The sequence below is a fragment of the Diplotaxodon limnothrissa genome, linkage group LG2 (genome assembly GCF_057381915.1).
Source record: "Diplotaxodon limnothrissa isolate DT_005_m linkage group LG2, D_limnothrissa_male_GT1.1, whole genome shotgun sequence".
In the NCBI taxonomy this organism is placed as follows: Eukaryota; Metazoa; Chordata; class Actinopteri; order Cichliformes; family Cichlidae; genus Diplotaxodon; species Diplotaxodon limnothrissa.
In genome coordinates, this window is record NC_140597.1 from 35,781,694 (window position 1) to 35,802,106 (window position 20,413).

At 40.6% G+C, this 20,413-nt stretch overlaps 2 protein-coding genes across 2 annotated transcripts; both read right to left on the minus strand.

Moving 5' to 3' along the window:
- Positions 1-1,767: 1,767 nt before the first annotated feature.
- On the minus strand, positions 1,768-11,867 carry LOC146639018 (atlastin-3-like). Its single transcript, XM_085363165.1, has 14 exons — positions 11,753-11,867; positions 9,178-9,401; positions 8,478-8,612; positions 7,163-7,267; positions 7,028-7,078; positions 6,628-6,684; positions 6,453-6,545; positions 6,161-6,299; positions 5,929-6,056; positions 4,940-4,996; positions 4,769-4,840; positions 4,405-4,596; positions 4,032-4,271; positions 1,768-2,468 (listed from the first exon to the last, which is right to left on the minus strand). Exons 2-14 carry the CDS (start codon positions 9,379-9,381, stop codon positions 2,406-2,408), a joined length of 1,536 nt encoding a protein of 511 aa, XP_085219291.1. The 5' UTR covers positions 9,382-9,401; positions 11,753-11,867; the 3' UTR covers positions 1,768-2,405.
- A 3,774-nt stretch (positions 11,868-15,641) lies between these two features.
- LOC146639019 (uncharacterized) lies at positions 15,642-18,960 on the minus strand. The gene is made up of 5 exons (XM_085372518.1): positions 18,925-18,960; positions 17,637-18,259; positions 17,349-17,470; positions 16,266-16,321; positions 15,642-15,973 (listed from the first exon to the last, which is right to left on the minus strand). The coding sequence occupies exons 2-5, from the start codon at positions 18,222-18,224 to the stop codon at positions 15,642-15,644; spliced, it is 1,098 nt and encodes a 365-aa protein (XP_085228644.1). The 5' UTR covers positions 18,225-18,259; positions 18,925-18,960.
- Between the last annotated feature and the right edge of the window lie 1,453 nt (positions 18,961-20,413).

A 20,413-nucleotide genomic window follows, 5' to 3' on the forward strand; every position in this document is an offset into this window, starting at 1 on the left:
CAATAATCCGTGTTTAGAAGACCTACATTCACTTGAGTACTGCTTGCACTATGTAGTTTTATGAACAGCATTTTGCTAGGCTCTCGCTGCACGATGACAACAGAGTTTAATGTGATTTAATCTAATCCAATATCATTCAAAAGCAATCTGTGGCAATCAATTCTTTGGCTGCGCAGTTACATCAAATGCAATGGCGATGTAAGAGCTTTGCATAAGTAGTATTTTTGTAACTGTGCTGATTTGCTTATTCACAGAGGCAAGCCTGCTGGTGGAAAGGGCAGAGAAATGAACAGACCAGAAACGCTGGATCAACAGTTTGAGGCTCCTGTTTATTCTTTATAAAACAGCACTTCTCAAGTTAAAGCCACCATGCACCTGCAAGAGATGACTGCATTAGCTGGGACTACTTGCATGCATTTGCTCGCCTTTGGAACAAGCTGTGTACAAAAAGCACCAAAGAAGAGGGGAAGTGCAATAATAACTGCTTTTTTAAAAACAATTTAAACAGTTCCCTCCTCTTGTGGAAAGAGACAGAAATGGAAAGTGCAAAATGATGGTCAAAAATCACAAATATTCAATATCATATTCAATTTGGAAATTTTTGGCCCTTTACTATGTGGATTTGTATCATTAAGAGTAATATGGTATCACTGTGAGAATAAAGCATCACTGTACAGCTTTTTGGAGATTTTTTTTTTTTGGAATAGTTATTAAAGTGCATACTGCTGCATAGTTACAGGAGCCATCTTCATGTTATCATGCACGTTATCATATTTAGAGATGTAGGGCATAGCTACAAATAATCATCGTCCTTTAATCCACTACCTGATTTACTCTGAGCTGGCTGGAGCAGCCCCTGCTTGGCCCCACAAAGACAAACTAAAATATAATAAATCCACTGAGTGGTCCAGCTTTTTATTTCTCAGTACAACTTGCTGATTTGCTAAAGATTAAATGTTTAACTTGCTGAATGTAAGAATCAAGCCCATATTGATTATTTTTCTTTCGCAGTAAAAGTCAGTCATATGAAATGGTAGTTTTGAGCTGAACTGGGAGCCAGGTAAATCCAAGTTTTACCTCACACAGCTTAACAAATATTTAAACAGTCTTTTTATAGAACAAATTAATGTGAAGCAGTTTAAACATTAATTTAACTTACAGCTATTTTACCAGTGGGGCTTTTGAATAGGGTGGGGTGTCACAATGTTATTTCTCTGCTGACAGTATAGACCATTACCCGTCACTTAAAACATCACAAGATCATTTGAGGGGAAAGCATGACTAACAATATCATATGTTACATGATAATAATCCGTCTAAGTGTTGCAGCCCTCGGAAAAATGAAACACTTGTACAAAAATTCAGGATGACAGCTGTGCTACAGTTTTCTGCTCATTTTTCCTGCTTTTTTGTTCTATTCATACATTTTGCTTGCCATTAGTTTCACGTATGTCTCCAATTAAATTACTAGCATGTTTAAATGTCTTTAAAGAGACAGAATTATCTTGTTTATGCTGTGGACTGTATTATCGCTTAAACTCACTGATTTTTGACATGATTAAAATTTTACATTAGCGCTCACAACATAATGAAAGCAGTTTATTTGGTCAATCAACACTTATCAGCATTCTAATACTGTCTTTCCTTTGGAATTTTTTATGGTGTGTGTGTATATATATATATATATATATATATATATATATATATATATATATATATATATATATATATATATATATATATATATATATATATAGAGTACTCAGATCAACAAAGTATAGCATATTTCCATAAAAGAACAAACAAGTGAATCTCCCATTACATACAGCCTCCATGCTGTGCTGTGTAGAGCAAAAAACTGTTTACTCTCCCCTCAAAGCCTCCCAAGAAATGCTAGTTCATGTTAAAATATGAAGCCAATCTACAAACAAGCTGGAATGTTTTAAAGTCAATGAGTGAAAACAAAGAAAACCTCACAGGAACCTGAATAAATGTATACGCTTTAAAGCTAGCATTTTAGGAAACTATTTCAAGATACACTGCAGAAACCCTGTCTTAGCAACATACGGCCAACGAAGATGCATTAAGCTTGAAATAGAAAATAAAAGTGTTTTTAGGTTTAAGGTAAACTTTGACTTGTCTATTAAGACCAATTGTAAACTTGTAAAGTGATGGCAGTGTCAATTTAAGACATAAAATACAGTTTACGTCCCTGCCTTAGAGAATAACAGAACCGTTAACAGGCAGAATATTGTGCATAATAGAGATGCTGGTGAAGTGGCATCATCTCGCTACCCCGTGTCAGTGTTGTTGAGTTTGGGTGGCATGATAAGGCTTTGGGTGCTGACTGTGTGTTTGCTGTGGGCGCCGTTTGCTTTGCATTATGAAGAGAGTGTGGAGGTCTTTTAACGGGTTTTCTTGTGCTCCACCATGCTTGTCCCTCTCGACTTGTTCAGCATCACAGTGGCCTGAAAGGAGAAAGAACAGGAGAGAGAGAGCTGATGTGAGTGCTTGCAGTGTTCACTGACTTCAGTTCTGGTTGCTGTATCCATCACCGTTTTTAAACTCTGCCAGCGATGGCACGGTCGAGGAACTTGTAAGGAAAGTGAACTCAAGATTCAAGAATGGACTTCAGACAGCCTCTGAGGGCTGGAACAACTTTTAAATATAAATTTATTTTGCCAGAAACACCAGAATCTCAGGTTAAACCTCACAAAATCTCAACAACCACCAAACAACTTAAACAGTAAAAGAGAGCAGGTACAAGGATTCTGCACAAAGACGTAAACACAAAGCGCGGACCCACCGATGCATCAGAATCAGTGAGATGTGGCTTTCTCACGCCGCTGAGGCTGAAAGCCGACTGCTCACGGATTCTGATGCGTTGGCGGGTCCGCACTTTGTGTTTACCATTTTTTCGCGCTAGATTCTGAAGCTGCAGGTTGTCTCAAAACCAGCAGCAAAAGAAGACCTAAACTAAGCTTCACATTTCGCTTTACATAAACATCGTCATGAATTCCCTCTTACTTTTGCTTCCACCATGATAAAAATCACACTTCCTGCACAGCTCTCTCTCTCTCTCAGTGTTCTTCAGGAACAGTTTCCCATCTAAAAATCTGTTTTCTGCATTATTCACTTGCTTATTACGCACCAGTCTACTGTTGTTTACAGCACTGTCGCTGTTTGTTTGTTTGTTTTAATTTAAATGATTTCCAACAAGAAAGCCTAATTTCTGCTGTTCAATACTGAAGAAAGTTAAACTTTTTAAAGTTATGCGAAATTGCAAAATGCTTAGCTGAGCCTCTAATTAAACCTCTGCAAACCTTTGCTCTGCTTCACTTCAGCAGCATCAGGTAATGTTTGTGTGTTGATTCATGGTTTTCTTCCGTTTTTTGTTCTACTGCCGAATATTTTTACGGTGGTAAAAAGCCAGGCAAGGAAAATCCCCTTTGGGGTTGTGTCAGGAAGGGTCTCCAGCATAAAAACCTGACAAATCAAACATGCAGCGCTACCCGTACAGACCCCCTTGTTAATAAGCAAACAGCTGAAAGTAACTTCTACTTTTACAGGCATTTCAAACTTTCAGACTTCACGTTATCAACACTTTCCAAGATCAGCTTAGTGAGGGAGCTCCACTTAGTGTCCTCGTTGCTAAAGTTTTTCAAGTTTACTCTGAAAAGGTTTGAACGCACTTTATTCAGGCTCAGGAAAACTCCTCGGGCACAACCGCTTTAACTAGTTTGTGAACTTTCCCCAGATCCCTGAAGCATTTAAGCTTAACATAGGACAAAGCTATCTGCTCAGACACTTAAACCTCTAAACTAGCACTAAAGTGGAAATTCACACTATTCAAATGTGTTGTATAAGCCGTTTTTATTTAGAGAACCAGACTTTTTATTTTTAATCCTGGTGGTTTTGTTGCTCTCTACAACAAGCACTCCCTCTAGTGGCTGTAACTGGTGCATTACACTAAAACAGAATCCAGCAATGAAAGCTTTGAGACACAAATGCCTCTCTCCCTTTATTCTCACCTGCTCCAGAACGACGCCGGCAGCCTGGTCGATGGCTCCTCCCACATTTCGGTACCGACCCGAGTAGCGGATAAAGGCCCACGTCAGCATGGCCACCATGACCGCACCAAGAGTGCAGTCGCAAAACATGGCGAAGGTGGACAGGCCGATAAAAAGAAGCAAACCAGAGAGCACGTAGAGGAGGCACACCAGGACAAAGAGCACAGCAGGAGTCCGGAAGGCGCTGAAGAGGTTTTTGGACTTTGAATACAAAGAGAAAGAGCAAGTGATCAGGAACAAAACTGAAATTAAATCATGTTTGACCACGTTTTACCTTCATTAATTGATTTTTATACTTAGATAATAAAAGAGGGTAAAACAAACCACTCTTTACCTCGTTGTGCTTCAGGTATGACTCCCACATTTCCAATAGCTCCTTTTCCAGTTTCACCTGGTAACGGTTACAAAACTCCTGCCCGCCCATCTTCTTGGTGGATGCAAAGACGTGAAGAGCCTCCCGGAAGAAAAACTGATGTTTCTCTTCCAGGGAATCTGGAGAAACATAAGGCAGGTCTCCTCCACACACCTTAGTAAAAGCACAGAATCATAAAGAGGGAGGGTGTTTCAAATTCAACATTACAGATGATATATGTAACCCCCTTTACTCTGTAGATTACTGAGGCAACAAGCACTTTAAAGTAGTGACTAATGGGAATGATAATAATCAGGGATCACCACAGAGATTAACATGAACTCACCTTCTCCATGTTCCTGTAATACTGGTCTTTGGCTGACGCCACAGCTGCCAAGTTATTGGCCTCTGCTGTGGCCTGGTGAGACAGACACACACATGGTAAAGATGATAAAGAGTGACCTACTCAAGAGCAACACTAAGTGCCTGGTCAAACTGGCGTAAACAGTATGCGTACCATGAGCATAGTCTTTGGCTGCGGTAGGTCTTCTCCCTGATAAATCTTGATATAAACCTGGTGACACAAAACAGAAAGGACTGTTCAGACACAGATATGGAGAACCCTGAGTAGAGAAATCCATGACAGCAGCTGTCTAGAGAGACAATCATCTACTTTGTAAGAGCTTACCCAGGAACCATATAATCCACTCACACACACATCTGTTCCACAGATACCGGCAAGATGGAGGTACACTTTTTCTTCTTCTTAGCATAATATAACCATAACTTGAAATAGATTAGACCTTCTTTTGTGCCTGTGAGATAAGCCACAGATGCTGACCGTGTTGGTGTAAATGTAACATACAAGGAAAAAGTTTAATAAAACTTAATTTGAGCTTTTTTAAATATCCTGGTGGCTCTTGAAATCACAATTATGGTTTTCTCCCCCCAGTGGGGACAGGCTCCAGCACCCTCGCAACCCTGAACTGGGTAACTGGAATAAGATGGGTGGGTGGACTTCCTTACTACTTACTTCCTTACATACTTGATCTTGGTAGCTTGAAACCTGTCCAGAGCCATTGTTGAGATTCCTGCTAACTGGCAAGACATGTTTCTATTTCTACAACTGCAAAGCAGAAGGAAAGTTTCTAGAAGTAGACGAGCTGTTTGAACCGTAAAATCATAGACTAATATTTAGTTACAAAAAACATGAGGATTTTGTGCCTTTTCACTGTGATCTATAAACAGTAATAGACACAGGATGGCAGTAGACTCAAAACATCTGGCAAATTTTAAAGGAAGTGGGCTAAGACATGTTTTCCATTCCCCCCATTGTTTCTTTTTTAAACCCTGTCTCTAGCTCAGGTGAACAGCTTCAAAATGAGCTTCTTTATACTCAGAGAAAAAGAAAACTTCAGAGCAGGTAAAGTAAAGGAAATATTTAACATTTCTAGCCAATGAACTAAAAAAAAAAGGGGGCCTGTAAATATCTGATTGTGATCTCACCTTGAAAAACTCGAGCAGGCCGCTGCATGTGACTTTGTTTCCATTTATTTCTTTCTCCACCAGACGGTCTGGATGCAGCAGTTTGGGAATCAAAATCTTCAGCTGGTCTCTGAACTCAGGACCAACATCTGACAATAAATAACAATAAATTAAGAACAAAAATCTAAACTCAGGAGTGCACTCTGCTGAAGGCCATCCAACTAAAAATATCACAAAAACCCGAAGACCTTACCGCAGAGCTGTCCCTTAAAGGCAGGACTGGTGGCAACTTTTAAACCAGGGTGAGGTAAGAGGAAGCAGGATATGCTGGTGAAGCATGAACGAATGTGCTCCCTGACTGTTTGCAGCTCCTCGTGTTGAGCCTCCTTAACCTAAAAAAAAAAACAACCAACCAAGCAAACAAAGAAATAAAAAACAAACAAACAAGCACTGCTGAAACTCATCATTTCAGATCAGTTACATAAAAATTCACAGCCACAGTGCATTCATGATACTCTGCCAAATCATCAACACGTGGCTGGTACCTGTAACCGTTTATCCAGGAATTGATTCCCGCCTTTGAACCCGTAGCTGTACTCGTAGGGAAAGCTCCAGTCCCTGATCAGAAACATCAAAGACTGCAGGAGGAGAGAGAACGTGTTAGAGAACAAGAGAACAAAAAAAACCCCACAGATCACTGAATGTCGTTGTTTCTCATACCTGAAAGGGCTTCTGAAAGATCTCATCCATGGCGAGACGACCATACTCTGTGAACAGCTACAAGGAGAAAGAGGAGGAGGCGATGCCCATAATGGAAAATTAACAGTGAAATTAAAAAATGTGGCACGTGACTTATGTTAGGCAGTGAAATTACTTCCATTAGATGCAGAAAAACTTCAAGTATGAAATAAAACGCATGAGCATAACAGAGTACACCAAACAAAACTGTTTAAAAGTCGATTCCTTAAAGTAGCTGCTGTGAATGAATGAATACAATATCAGAGCCAGCACCACGAGGAAAGTATTATGTGTGAGAGTCTAAGTCTAAATAGTAACTAGATTTAATCGTTTGGAGCTTAAAATCTTTGGTGGGATTTTCCAAACACCAATCCAAACTGACCTGCAACTGCTGCAGGTCGTCCTCCTGGATGTTCTGTGAGAGATTGTAGAGCTAAACAAGACAAAAACATGTTGGCACACTTTACAACAGTATCAAGAAAATACTGATTTAGTGATGCTCGGAGCAGATCGTCACCTGTATGGAGCTGGTCATAGTGCTGAGGGCAAAGATGGTGGCACAGTCCTTCACAGTGGACTGGTCGTCAAACGCTCCCTGAGTGTCCATCAACACCACAGCCACCTGCAGCAGCAGAGAGGGAGAAGATGGGGTAAATGTAGGAATCACGTGCTATGACATGTGCTCAGATTTCAGATTTTAGACTGGCTCCAGTTTCGCTCTGAAACCTCAACAAGCTCAGTGCAGTGGCATATGAAGCAGTTCTCCACCAGCTGCTGGTACAGCTTGCAGCGGTTCAGAGAGCAGAACTACCATCGCAGTTCAAGACAGTGGCGTTAGAGGGCATCTGACTGCAAGATAAGAGACTCTGCATGATATTGAGGACCTGGGCAGTGAGCCAGACAGGAGTGAAACATAGAATGAAAAGGTTTTGGACAAGCTAGTTAGCAGTAATAATAATTTACAAATAATATTGAGGGGATCTTTCACAGTAACCTGACCAAATATGGCGATGGATGAGAAATTAGACATAAAAAAAATTTCTAAAACAGGTTTGACAAATATACTTTAACATTCCTTAGTGGACCTAGGCAGCTTGGCAAAGTTAACTCTATGTGAGCGAAACACTAAATACAAGGAGGCACAATACTCCAAACAGTAATGTGTATTAATGAGTCACTGCATCTGAACCACTGCCCAACCTTGCTTTCATTCATTCAACTTTTATACTGATCTGAGGTGTGGCAGAGAAACTGAAATATGCAGAACATGCATGCAGAAATGAGGAATGCAAGGAATTTAGAAACAAAACATGATTATAGACTCTATAATGATTATAGACATATAGAGCTTACAGATGGCTGACCTCTAACCTTGAGGTCAAGGTCATCAAGGTTGTGATTGGGTATAAAAAGTCCATCTTAGCTGCTTTCAGAAAAAGCAGCTAAAGACGCCTGTAGGCAGATGAACCGCTTGGTCTAAATTTAGAAGATTGCTTTTAAACTTTGCTGGAGGCTGACAGAAACCAGCTCATCTCTTTGTAGCAGTGACATTTGCAGCATGCAGGGATCTGTCCACTGCACTTATAAACCTTTGTTATATAAAATACAAACCTACAAAATGTGCTTTATTCTTATACAGCTAGAGTAATAAAGTCATAAGCACAGACTAAAGGTTAGAGGAAAGGCTGAGACCAGAAATTACTGTGGCACTGAAAATCTAAAACAATGAATGAACATCAACTCAATATTTCAATATGAATTCCATTAGTAAATCTGAGTGCTTACATGTTTACTCTCTTAAAACAAATAATCACACATAAATGTTCAAGTACCTCTTCACCATCGCTCTTTTGGACAAGGAAAACTTCGCTCCACAGCTGGATGCCTGATGTTTCCGGTTCTGACCCTCCTCTCCAAGAAAACCCGGTCAGAGGCTCGTCATCGTTACCCATCCATTTCTCCTCGTCCTGATACAGAAATGCAAACTTCACTTTTAAACCCCCATCACAGCAAAGCCGAGGCCTTCAGGTAAAGCTTCGGTGCTATTCACTCAGCCATAACCTAAATTATGAATGGAGATCCCAATTGTTTTGAATAATTTACATAACAAATAAGTACCCAGTGGAGTGTAAAGTGTTCAGTGACTGAAAGATGTCATAATAGTCATGTTGTGAGGCCAGACAGTGGCACTATGGTAAAAGTAATGAATAAAAGTAATAAAGTTAAGAGAGGGCATTCACAGACTCTAGTCCTTAGTGGTCATGGCAAAATTCTCATTTACTCCTAGTCAGTAAACTAGTTAGTTCACATGTTAGTTAGTCCTCATGCAATCCACACACCAGGACTAATTCTGCAGGTTATCACACTTTGAGGACAAAAATCAGTCTCTAGCATCCTGCTCTGAAGCTTAGTGAGAGTCCAGCATCTGATACTGTAAGTGCACTTCAGCTGATCTCTGAAGTGAACTTCAGCTGATCTTACAGAGATATGGTGATGAGACACGCTGAAGGATCAGGTTACAGCACAACTCACCTGTCTGTGCATGTATCGAAGCATGAAGTCGAGCACAAAGCTCTTCCCCTTCCTGAAGGCTCCGGCCACTGACACCACCACAACACGTTTGTCTCGGACCTTGGGGTTCAGCAGGATCTGACTCAAAGCATTGATCTCCAAGGTGAAAGAGTGATCGTCCTTACAGACATTGACAATCTGAACTGGGCCTGGTTCGCTCCCCATTATTCTTGATGTTCTGGTCCCTGTGCGAGATCACAAACAAAGAAACACCAAAATAAAATCAACACTAATTATTAATTTTTTTATAATTGAATGTTTTTCTTTTTTTCTTGAAAAAAAGAAAAAACAAGTTTATACTATGCCATTCTCGAACAGTAAATCAGAGAAAAACTCATGAAGCAACAGATGAAATTCACCTGTGACACTGCCACATGCAATATGACACGATATACTCCAACATATTGGGCAATAGATTGGTGCATCTTAGCTGAACATTATTATATAGCAACAATCATACTACTTGGAACATTAAATTGTTCTTGGTATTTCAGAAACTGCTGATCTACTGGGATTTTCCCACATAACCATCTGTAGGGTTTGCAGAAGATGATATGAAGGATCTTCAGGAAAAAGAGAAACTATTCAGTAAGCAGCAATGTGCTTGGTGAGGCTGGAGCAGAAAAACAAGACTGTCTGGAGATGACAGGAAGACATTAGTAATAGGCATTTGTTACGACAAAGGTATGCAGAGGAGCATCTATAAATTTATCTTGTCATCCTGCCATCACCCCAACCGGTTGCGGCAGATAAATAGGAAACAGGGGCTACAATTCACAGAGGCTCAAGAATCTTGCCGGGGCTGATGACGAGTCTCGATTTCTGCAGAAAAATTTGGATTGAAGGATCAGAATTTGGCATAAACACCAATAAAGCACAGATCCATTAACAGTTCCAGCTAGTGGCAGTGATGTAATGTTGTGGGGGATATCTTCTTGGCATAGTCTCCCCTCCTTAGGGCCAGCTGAGCACTGTTTAAATGCCACAGCCTTCCTGAGTGTTGTTGCTGACTATGTCCCTCCCTTTATGACCACAGTGCAGTGCATCGTCTGATGGCCACCTCCAGCAGGATAATGCAGCATGTCACAATGCTCAAATAATCTCAAAGAAGTTTTCTGAACATGACAATGAGTCCATATTTGGCATCTACACCATATTGAAGCCAACAGAGCACCTTTAGGATGAAACAGGAGATTCGCATTATGGATGTGCAGCCAACAAATCTGCAGTAACCGTGTGATGCCATCATGTCAACATGGACCAAAATCTCTGAGGAATGTTTCGAGTACCTTGATATGCCACAAAGATTTAAGACAGCTCTGAGACCAAAAAGTAGGTCCAACTCAGTAATAAAATGGTCAGTGAGGGTAGTAATAAACTGATTTTTAAATTCTGGGCCTCTGTATGTTTTTTGTTTTATTTTTAAATCTTCTCCTTTTTGACAGGAAAGTGGTTCAATTGTCTTTACAAATAAATAATACCTCAACTGTATTAAAGCCTTTCAGTTCTTTGTTGCACTCATCTTGTAGAGTTTGCCCACAAAAACCTGATATACCGAGTTACAAAATCAGCCAACATATTTGTGCAATACTGATACAATCCTATGACATTTGTGCTAACAAACTAGAGAAGCTAACGAGAAAATATCTCCTATGTCTGCCTATCACCAGAAAAGAAATCATTCAAAAATGTGTTCAAGTTGGTCATGAGAAAACTATTAGGAAAGCTTCATTTATCATTAGTTAGAATTATGATGACAACAGACTTCTCCAGCTTCACTAAGACTTTACTTATGCTTCATGGGCTTGCTGACAGAAATCAGGCATGCACTGGTCCCTCCATCAGGGACAATATCAGGCTCTGTGTGAAGCTGACGGAGGGCTCCTCTTATGGGTGTCACGTTGCTTTGCCTGAAGCATGCTTTCCCTGCTACTCTGATGGTTTCAATACACTCCACTGATTTTGCGGGGTGGATGTCTTCTCCCGCGATGAGTAAGACAGGGAGGTGTCTGGATACAAGTTCATAATGCCCAGAAAGCAGGCTGCTTTCGGTTAAAGCTCACTACCTCAAAGGTGTGGCGGTGAGGAGCAGCATACCAACCATTTCTCAGCAGTGACTTTGTTCATACGCCTCGATGCTAACAAGCAGAAAAAAATATGCAGTTCAGACAAAATCTGCTTGCACTTTGCAATCTAAACACGAGATAAACTAAGTTTACGAGACTGATCTATGACGAAGCTACATGATATTAGCGCTAAACTGACAACACTGCGAAGAGCACAGCTAAGCCGAACTGTACTGACATCGACGTGAACTTCACCGAAAAGCTAAATAACAAACTACAGCTCACAACCACTGAGCTAACATACAAGTTAACGGATGCAGCTAAATTCTTGTGTGGCTACAAGCTTTCAAACACCAGCAAAACGATGACATACGTTACCGTTGTTAGCTAAAAAAGTGGTAAAACATCTGAAACTAGCTTTTAAAAACGCTTCTGCGTTCCTTAGCTCCTGTTTAGTGATTTAATGTTACCTTTGGTGTCTCCAAACAGCTTCAGCACAGTCTTCTGAGAGTCGCCAAACCAGAGAAACGTAACTTTTTACAGTGGCATGAAAATAACCATGAGAACTTTTTTCCATCAACAAACTTCCACACACTTCCTGCCTCCAGCCTGCGAAACGCCACACGGGAAATGTAGTTTTAAAACAAGTTTCCCTGCCGGCGCTCCAGTGTCTCTGTGAACTACACGTCCCAATCAGCCAAATATCCAACAGCTCTGGGAAATGTAGTTTTTACCTTCAAGTTACGAATACGGAACTACCAGACAGGTAATGTAAAACAGTGCCGGGTGTTTTGCGTTTATACAAATGATAGCCTAAGGATTTGCGCAGAGGAAACCGAACATACATAGCAGGTTTCCAAAGGGGTTTGTTTTGTTTTGTTTGCGTTGTTTTTCATTGTCATATATGTGTGTCTGCGTTAAGTAAGCCGTGGCTTTTGCGCCCTCTCACGGTGCAGCCGATCACTGTTTCTAAAGCCACCAGATAAAGCTCATCACACAGAGACACCGAAACTTATCCAGCAGCATTTTAAAGCAAACCTGAAGCCGATAGACTCAGAAAATTAACATTTAGAGCTAACAAGATTATTATTTTTAAACAAACAGTCAAACTAACTAGAAAAGAAACAAAAACCAACCACAACGACATACAGAGGGAATCGTTCCTTCCTCATACCTGTAGTTACTTTGTTTTTTACTTGCTAAGCTGCCTACTGATTTATAATCACATTTGTATTCACTGGGCTCTTTTATTTTAATTCTCCTGTTTATTCTATTTATGGATTTTTCTAGCTATTAACCCATAGCCCATTTGGGCTTTAAAATATGGACTACTGGACCCTTTATGTTATAATTTTCAGTTAAAAACAAATATTGAACTTTTAAAAAATTCGATTTGTACAGTTCAGGCATCAAAAGTGTTTCAGTCGTGGATCCTTGGTGCATCTCACCAATACCCGAAGTAGACAATTTAATAAATGATAGCCTACTTCATTACTAAATACTTATTCAGTTTCCGATAAAACGTAATTTATATCAATTTAAGAAAATTTTGAAATCTAACTTTTCAAGAGTCGCACGTTTTCGTCAGTAATTTCTGTATTTATTTTAAAATCTTTGCTCAAATAAGATAAGATAAGATAAGATAACTCTTTATTGTCATTGCACAGTCATACATAGTACAGTAGTACAATGAAATTGGAAAAACTGTCCTACGTCGGCACTACATATAACACAACACGACACGATATGACACATCACAACGTAACAAACAACACAACACAGTATATTAACTTAGTATAAAAAAGAAGAATAAGTGTATGTGTATTGCACACTGTTATTATTGCACATTAATTATTATTGCACCTTGTTATAAATATAAATATTATTGTTATCGTTTTAAACATTGTTACCTCCCCCTAAAAAGTCCAGGGAGGTATCCAGTCAGGTCAGCTATTTACATTGATCAGGGCTATTGCCCTGTTGTAAAAGCTGTCCTTGAGTCTATTTGTTCGGGACCTCAGCAGCCTGAACCTCCTGCCAGACGGCAGCAGCTTAAACACCCGGTGTCCTGGGTGTGTGCAGTCCCGTAGGATGCTGCGTGCCCTCTTGAGACAGCGAGTGCTGTACAGGTCCTTCAGGGAGGGAAGAGGATGTCCAATGATTTTTTGGGCCATGTTGATGACCCTCTGGAGTGCCTTTCTGTGTGCTGTGGTGCAGCTGGAGAACCACACACCGATGCAATATGTCAGCACACTTTCAATGGAGCAGCGGTAGAAGACGGTCAGCAGCTCCTTCTTCAGGTCCATTTTTCTGAGGATTCTCAGAAAGTGGAGACGCTGTTAATACAATCTTTTATATAATAATTCAAGCTATTACAAAGGCAATAGTGGTAGTATTAGTGTTTTCTCAGAAAAAAAAACAGATGGCATGTAATGGACTGAAAGTCAAGGATAAACGTAGTTTTTAAAAATAAAGGAACCTTTCATTTGTCCTCTTCTGGTAAATTGGGTAACATGGTTGCATTAGTTACAATGACACATTCAATCTAATCAGAAAAGTCAAGAAAAATGCAAAAATGTCAAAGAGAAGTGACCTTTGGTCTACCCATGATGTTCATGCCACTTCCTCTTTGCCATGCCGGCTCACTGTTTTATCTCTTCCCCTTCCAGGCTACATAAGTTCCGGTCACAGGGTGGGACATAACTTGCAGTTCATAATTACTGATCTTTAAAATATGTTGATCTTAAAGAAATCAGCAAAATAATTATAAGTGTAAACAAAATATTGAAACAATTATATACGAAAAGTAATTTGGTTATCAAGAAGTTGGGCCAAAAGATAAATGTCCTTTTTTGAGGTGCTGAAATAATATTTTGGAACCACTTTTTCAACAACTGGGTCTGCATTTTGTCTCAGGTGCACACAACAAATGTATGTTTAGTATTTTGTGCATGGACTATTTTCAAATTCATGGCTGGAAAAGAAAATGTCCCATAATTGTAGAATAGCTCTTAAGCTGTTTTGGGGCAAGTGCCTCATGTTTAGGCGTTAGCCCACAGAGCTACATGCCCACCACTCACATGTAGGGGTCCAGTGCGGTACACAGAGGCACTGGTGCACATATTAAAACTGTGAATACACTGGCTGCACAAAATGTTTTATTTGTCCTGTACAAATCTATTCTGAATTTCTTGAATCATAACTTTGACATTATCATTAATACTAAAGACTTATTTTAACCAAGTCAAACTAAACCAAACCAAGCAAACTCACTGAAGCGGAAAACAAACATTAAAAATAAAAATAAAAACAAAACTATAACAACCAATGCACAGCTCAGAAGAAGGGCATCACATATTTTATTTATTAGATTATAAAACCCAAAGATGTTGTAAATACATACAATTTATGAAGAGAATTTCAGTGTAACCGACATGTAAAGTGGTTAAAATGGCAGTGAGTCAATCAAACCTTTCCTGATTGAAGACATTGTGCAAATAAAATAAACTCAAGCAAAGATAATCTTGAAAATAATGGACATTAAAAACCATTAGAAATAAAATTCGAAGTACTTATTATAACGGAGGGGTGAGGTGGGGGCACTCATAAAAAGCCAGGCTATTGCCGGGTTGCCAAGGTAATGTATCTATGAAGCGCCTTGAGGCGACTTTTGTTGTGATTTGGGGCTATATAAATAAAATTGAATAAAATTGAATTGAATTGAATAGAAGTGCTTCCCTGTACTTCTTAAGTACAATCTAAAATCACAGCTACATTATAAATTATTTTTATCTATTGTCTTCAACTATCAAAGCAACAGTGTTGCTGAAAACAACAAAGACTGTCAACTACAGTTTACTTTGAATGTCCTACAGAAACTTTCTTAGAAAGAAAAGATGGTCACTGCTTAGAACAACTGAAAGAGGGTAACACATACTCATATTTTACTGGTAACGATGTGGAAGTGAGTCAATGTGCTGTTCGCTGTACATTAAACGTGAAGATTTCAACAGCGTGTTAGTCACACCTGAACTTGGGAAACCTCTCAGTCGAGAAGCAGCACTCTGTATTGAGCTCGAAGCACTCCTTCCACCCCTGAGAACGATGTTAACATGTTAAAAAATCACTGTGGAATCACTTCATTTTTAAAACTTTTGTCTCAGTTCTACACCCTGAAGGCTCTGTTCAGGCTGGATGGGATGCTATGGTGATATATTCAGCTTGTGTACTGGAAGCCTGAAATTATGTGGAACGATACTCCATCAGTTAATTCGATCTATACTGTAATATCACTACAGGGCAGTAAACAGGCTATAGGGCAGTGTTGTCATCCCAGGACGGTTTCTTTGAGGATCTGAACTAATATCCACCGCCTGCGAGGTCCAGCAGTGACCCGGCGGCCTCCTGGGCCTCGGCATCAAGCTGCAGGATCTCCACAGTCTCCAGGTCGAGCTCAGTGTCGTCCGGCAGCACAAGGTACTGGTACTGCTGAGACTCGTAATAGTGCAGCTCGATGTAGCCGCTGTCAGACAGGGGGTCCTTCTCCATGTCTTCGCACACCTCCTCCTGCTGGTATTCCACAGACTCCATGGTGACGAGCTCCTCGTGATCCGGGGTCAGAAGGCACAGCGGGTTTTCGGCTAAAATCGGACTGTCGGCGGTAGACAGGAGGAGGGAGTGAGAAAGAGGATCTGCATGAGAAAGACAACGTTAACATTAATAACCCATCGTCCTGCAGCTTGGCCGAACAACCACTTGCGGGATTCTTTAGCGAGGACGTGGGCCCGTATGGCAAAGAGGCTCGGAAATAAAACGGAGGGGTGGGGTGGGGGCACTCATAAAAAGCCAGGCTATTGCTGGGTTGCCAAGGTAATGGAAGGCAGTTTCCATGAGAACAGAACACAAACACAGGAACAATGATGCATGCTGGGAAAGCTGCAAAGCTACAGACAAGCTTGTGTATGTAGGTATGTAGGTCCTGACCTGATATTTCCATCGAATCACACGCAGCAGGCATCTTGTAGCTTTCTCCCTCCAACCTGCGCACAACACACATCACAGCAAGAGAGCCATTAAAATGTAAAATTATTTAGAAACACTCCTCCACTAGACGCATATTAGATTTTACTGATGTGGTGGTTAAGGAGAGAAATATACTGTGTTAAAAGAAAAATAGCATGTACGACGACAGCTGTAGATGATATTTCATCTTACTTCTGCAATATATCAGTTAATATGTTTGCCAATTTTTAAAAAAAAGGCAAAAGATAGTGAAGGAATACCCAAATATTTAGTTTAATAAAGTCAGCGTTTTGCATCACCTTCAGTTCCAGTCAGAGGAGACTCCAGTGCAATGATTCATTTACAGGTGCAAAAAGACTGCATCAGCAATGACATGGAGACCAGAGGAGTTGAGAAAGGTTTAACCTGGGACCATTGTCACTCGAAGTCACTGAATGTCATGACTTCTCTGAAAACCACATTGCTGCGAGTCACTTCCTGTGTGGAAGCCCCTTAATGTTTCACCAGCACCGTGTTAAAAACTCATTAGAAAGGCAGCAAATCCTTAAGAGAGGTCGATGCCTGTAAATGTTTGCATATTTTTCTTTTTAAAATTAAAGATCCTTTACACATCAACTACCGTATCATGCAAAAATATTGAGCCACCCTCAAATTGTTATTTTGCTTCCATGTAGCCGAATTTACTTTAATTTTTAAAATTAGTCTTGTCCAATAGTTCTCGCAGCTCTCTGAACGTCTTTCAAAGTTTTTCTTTGGACACTGGCTGCCTTTTCAGTCACTCACACTCCAGGTTTTGTACCTGACCATTTTCAGAAGAATTTTTACGTTGACCTATGAATCATTCAAGCCTTAAAAAGTACCCATATTTCCATGTATGTCTGCACATATTTCAATATATCTCTGTCTGTATTTCCCCATTTTCAGAGTAAAATATAAAGAAAAGAAATGTGACTCATTTCTTGTTGAACACTTTGGATTTTCTGGCCGTTCCTCAGTATGGGGCACTAAAGCTAATTTTTACAAATCCATATTGCAGATACTCACAGTGCAGGCTTGTGTAACAGGTTGCTGTTATTGCTGTGATAACTGTGGGTCTTCCTGAGCACTTCTAGGAGCGCTGGCCGGTACTCTGGACACACACACCACAGTGATCCCTTCCCCACTGACTGCAACAAAGAAACAAATCCATGTAACAGATGTTAGTCTTCAAAAACCCTGCACGAGTCATTTTTGGGAGTTGTAACCAATGTTTTGAATTCAGACCATCTGGATTCAATGAAGAGTTCACTTAGATCAATGAGTTTGGTGCTGCTCTGTTATTTAAGCACTCACCTGGCTCTTGTCCCTCTGAATGCGTCTGAAGCTCTTGCTCAGAGACAGATTGTGTCTGACAGAGTTCCTCCAGCCACCCGTTGCCGTCCTGTAGTAGGGGAAATTGTTCACAATCCATTCGTAGATGTCCTTCACTGGAAGCCTCTTTTGTGGCGAATCTTCTATTGCCATGAAAATCAGACTGCTAAAGGAGTACGGCGGCTTGGACGAAGCAGCGGGAAGAAGCTGGGAAGCCACGGAGGGCTCCTGCTGAGGCAGCAGTGTCATTTTGGTGAGGGGCTGCAGTGGCAGCAGATCCCCTCTTTGATGAAGCCAGTTGAGACAGGTGAGGTCATCTTGGTCAGCTAGGCTTTGTCCTTCGAGGCAATGAGACACTGTAAAGTGTGAAAGAGGGGAGCAGGAGTGAACAGACTCTGCTGTTGCTGGGGAAAATGAGGCTGGGGATGGCGGGAAAGAGATAGGCGAAAGTGGCAGTGAAATGCGACCATTTGAGGAGGTATGCTGGGGTGAGGAGGACAACGGCAGAGGCCCTCTGATAGTGGCGGGAGAGGGGCACGAGAGTGGCAGTGTATGAGAGCTGTTTTCCATCTCACTCTCAGGGCGAAGCTTCCAGGGTCATGCAGCTGAAAGATGAGGTTGAAATGAATCAGAGAGAGGAGAGATGAAGTCATCAAGATACAAATTGCTTCCAGGACAGGCAGGAACAGCAAGGACTGTACCTGTATTTATGAGTTGTTGTTTATTCTTTTCAGGTATAATATACCTGACTTTAACTGATACCTCTTCATAGATGAAAATAAAAGCCAAACATACTAGATCACCACACACACAAACAAAAATATTGAAAATGCTGGAAAATAAGAGCTCCATAGCAGGTAAATGTTTGCCACCTGTTCCCCTCTGATGAGCATCCACTAAACGTCCAAAGTCCACTCCTACTGCTCCAGTTTAATAAAGGCAAACGAAGTCAGAGAACAAGTGCAGGTCCCAGAGAAAGTTACTGCTCATCGTAATCTACTGACCATGACCAGGATTATTAAACATTTAAAAAAACAAAACAAAACGAAGGCCAATAATACACGTATAGCATGTCTAATCTACTCTTATAAGGCTCCGGAGGTTTCTGTGTGAAGCCACATGGTTCTACAAAGCAGTTCAGCGGGGAAATGGCGGAACAATATAAAGTTTCATTTAGCTATTGTAGAAAGCCGCCTTTCCCCCCTCACAGGTGACCCGCTCGGCGCTGTTAGCTAGTCTTTCAAACGTATAATATAAACTGGTTACTCACCAAATCACCAAAGCAGGGACTATGGTGGGAATTGCCTCCTCTTAAATGTCGATGTCGTTAAAAAAAAAGTTAAAGGTGAAATCCTGATGTTCAGAAGTAGACTTTCATTCGGACACCTTTCACTCCGCTCTCTGTGGCGGTCCGTGGTTTCCATGGACACCATAAGGACGCTGTGCAGGGTGCGCGTATCCGGGCGCGTTCCCACAACATTTGGTCTGACACCAGCCACAGGCGGCAGACAAGGGATATTAAACATACGGTCCTGGGGCTAGAAACGGCTCGCCAAAGTGTTCAGTCCGGCCCACAGGATGGCTTTGAAACACGTGAAAATTACAGAGCAGAAGGACATACATTTTAAACTCCTGACTGTATTTTGCGGCTACAGATGAGTCATATAATAAGAGTCTGAACATCAGGAGCCAAGAGTCTGAAAAGTGGTTGTTTTACAGGTCTCTTACTGACAAAACCATCCCTTATAGCCTACCATACTACACCAATATATAACACATTAAACAGGAAATCCATCCATCCATTCGCTTCCGCTTATCAGGGTCCCAGGGGGCGCTGGAGCCCATCCCAGCTGTCTTAGGGTGAGAGGCGGGGTACACTGGTTCTTTTTTATTATTCATTTGTAGAAATCATTCTAGCTTTATGTTTTATTGACTGGTATTTTTCATTTTTCATAGTTAATAATTACAAACTCAATAAGATTGTAAACACGGGCTGTAAGATTGGATGTTAGCAACTTTGGGAGTCATGAGTACTGAAAAACAGATGAGACATCCTCAGAGATCCATCACAGCCTGTTCATGGTGGATTCACTTTACTACCATTAGCATGGAAGTACACGGTCCAACCTCTGCCAACATCTTGTGGCCAGGGGACTTGTAGTATAACTGTAAAACAAATCCAGGTGAGAGTATATGATGTAGTGTGATATGGGTGTCACTTACACATCGTCGTTTGCTTTTTGGTGATGTTACAGCAGAACTTTCTTGCCATTTATGTCTTTATTGTTGGTAACTGTGAGGTCTCTACTGTTGTGATTACATTTGATAAAAGGCACAAATGGAATTTCCAAAAGGACAAATAAATCTGAATCTAATGCCAACAATTACATTATATTACACTACTTGTCTCCATGTTCTGCACGGGCAGAATAACAGTGCTCTGGAATTTTAACATACTGAGGATATCTCAGGAATTTGTGGTTCAAACAACATTAGTTAGGTTTACTGTTATATAACATGCTAAATCTTGTGTAATTATTCATTTATGCATTAATGTCTTAGCAGCAATTTTCCAAATGCAGGTTTGGATGTTTTGAATCTGCAAATGTCAACCAAACACCCGGTTTAAGGTAAAACTAACTGCTGTACGGTTCAATTAGCACTAAATGGAAAGAGAAGGCAATTTCCTTCAGCTGCTCACTTCTTTACTGAGTGGACGCCACCGCAGCTGATACAAAATACTTGAGTACAATTCAAGT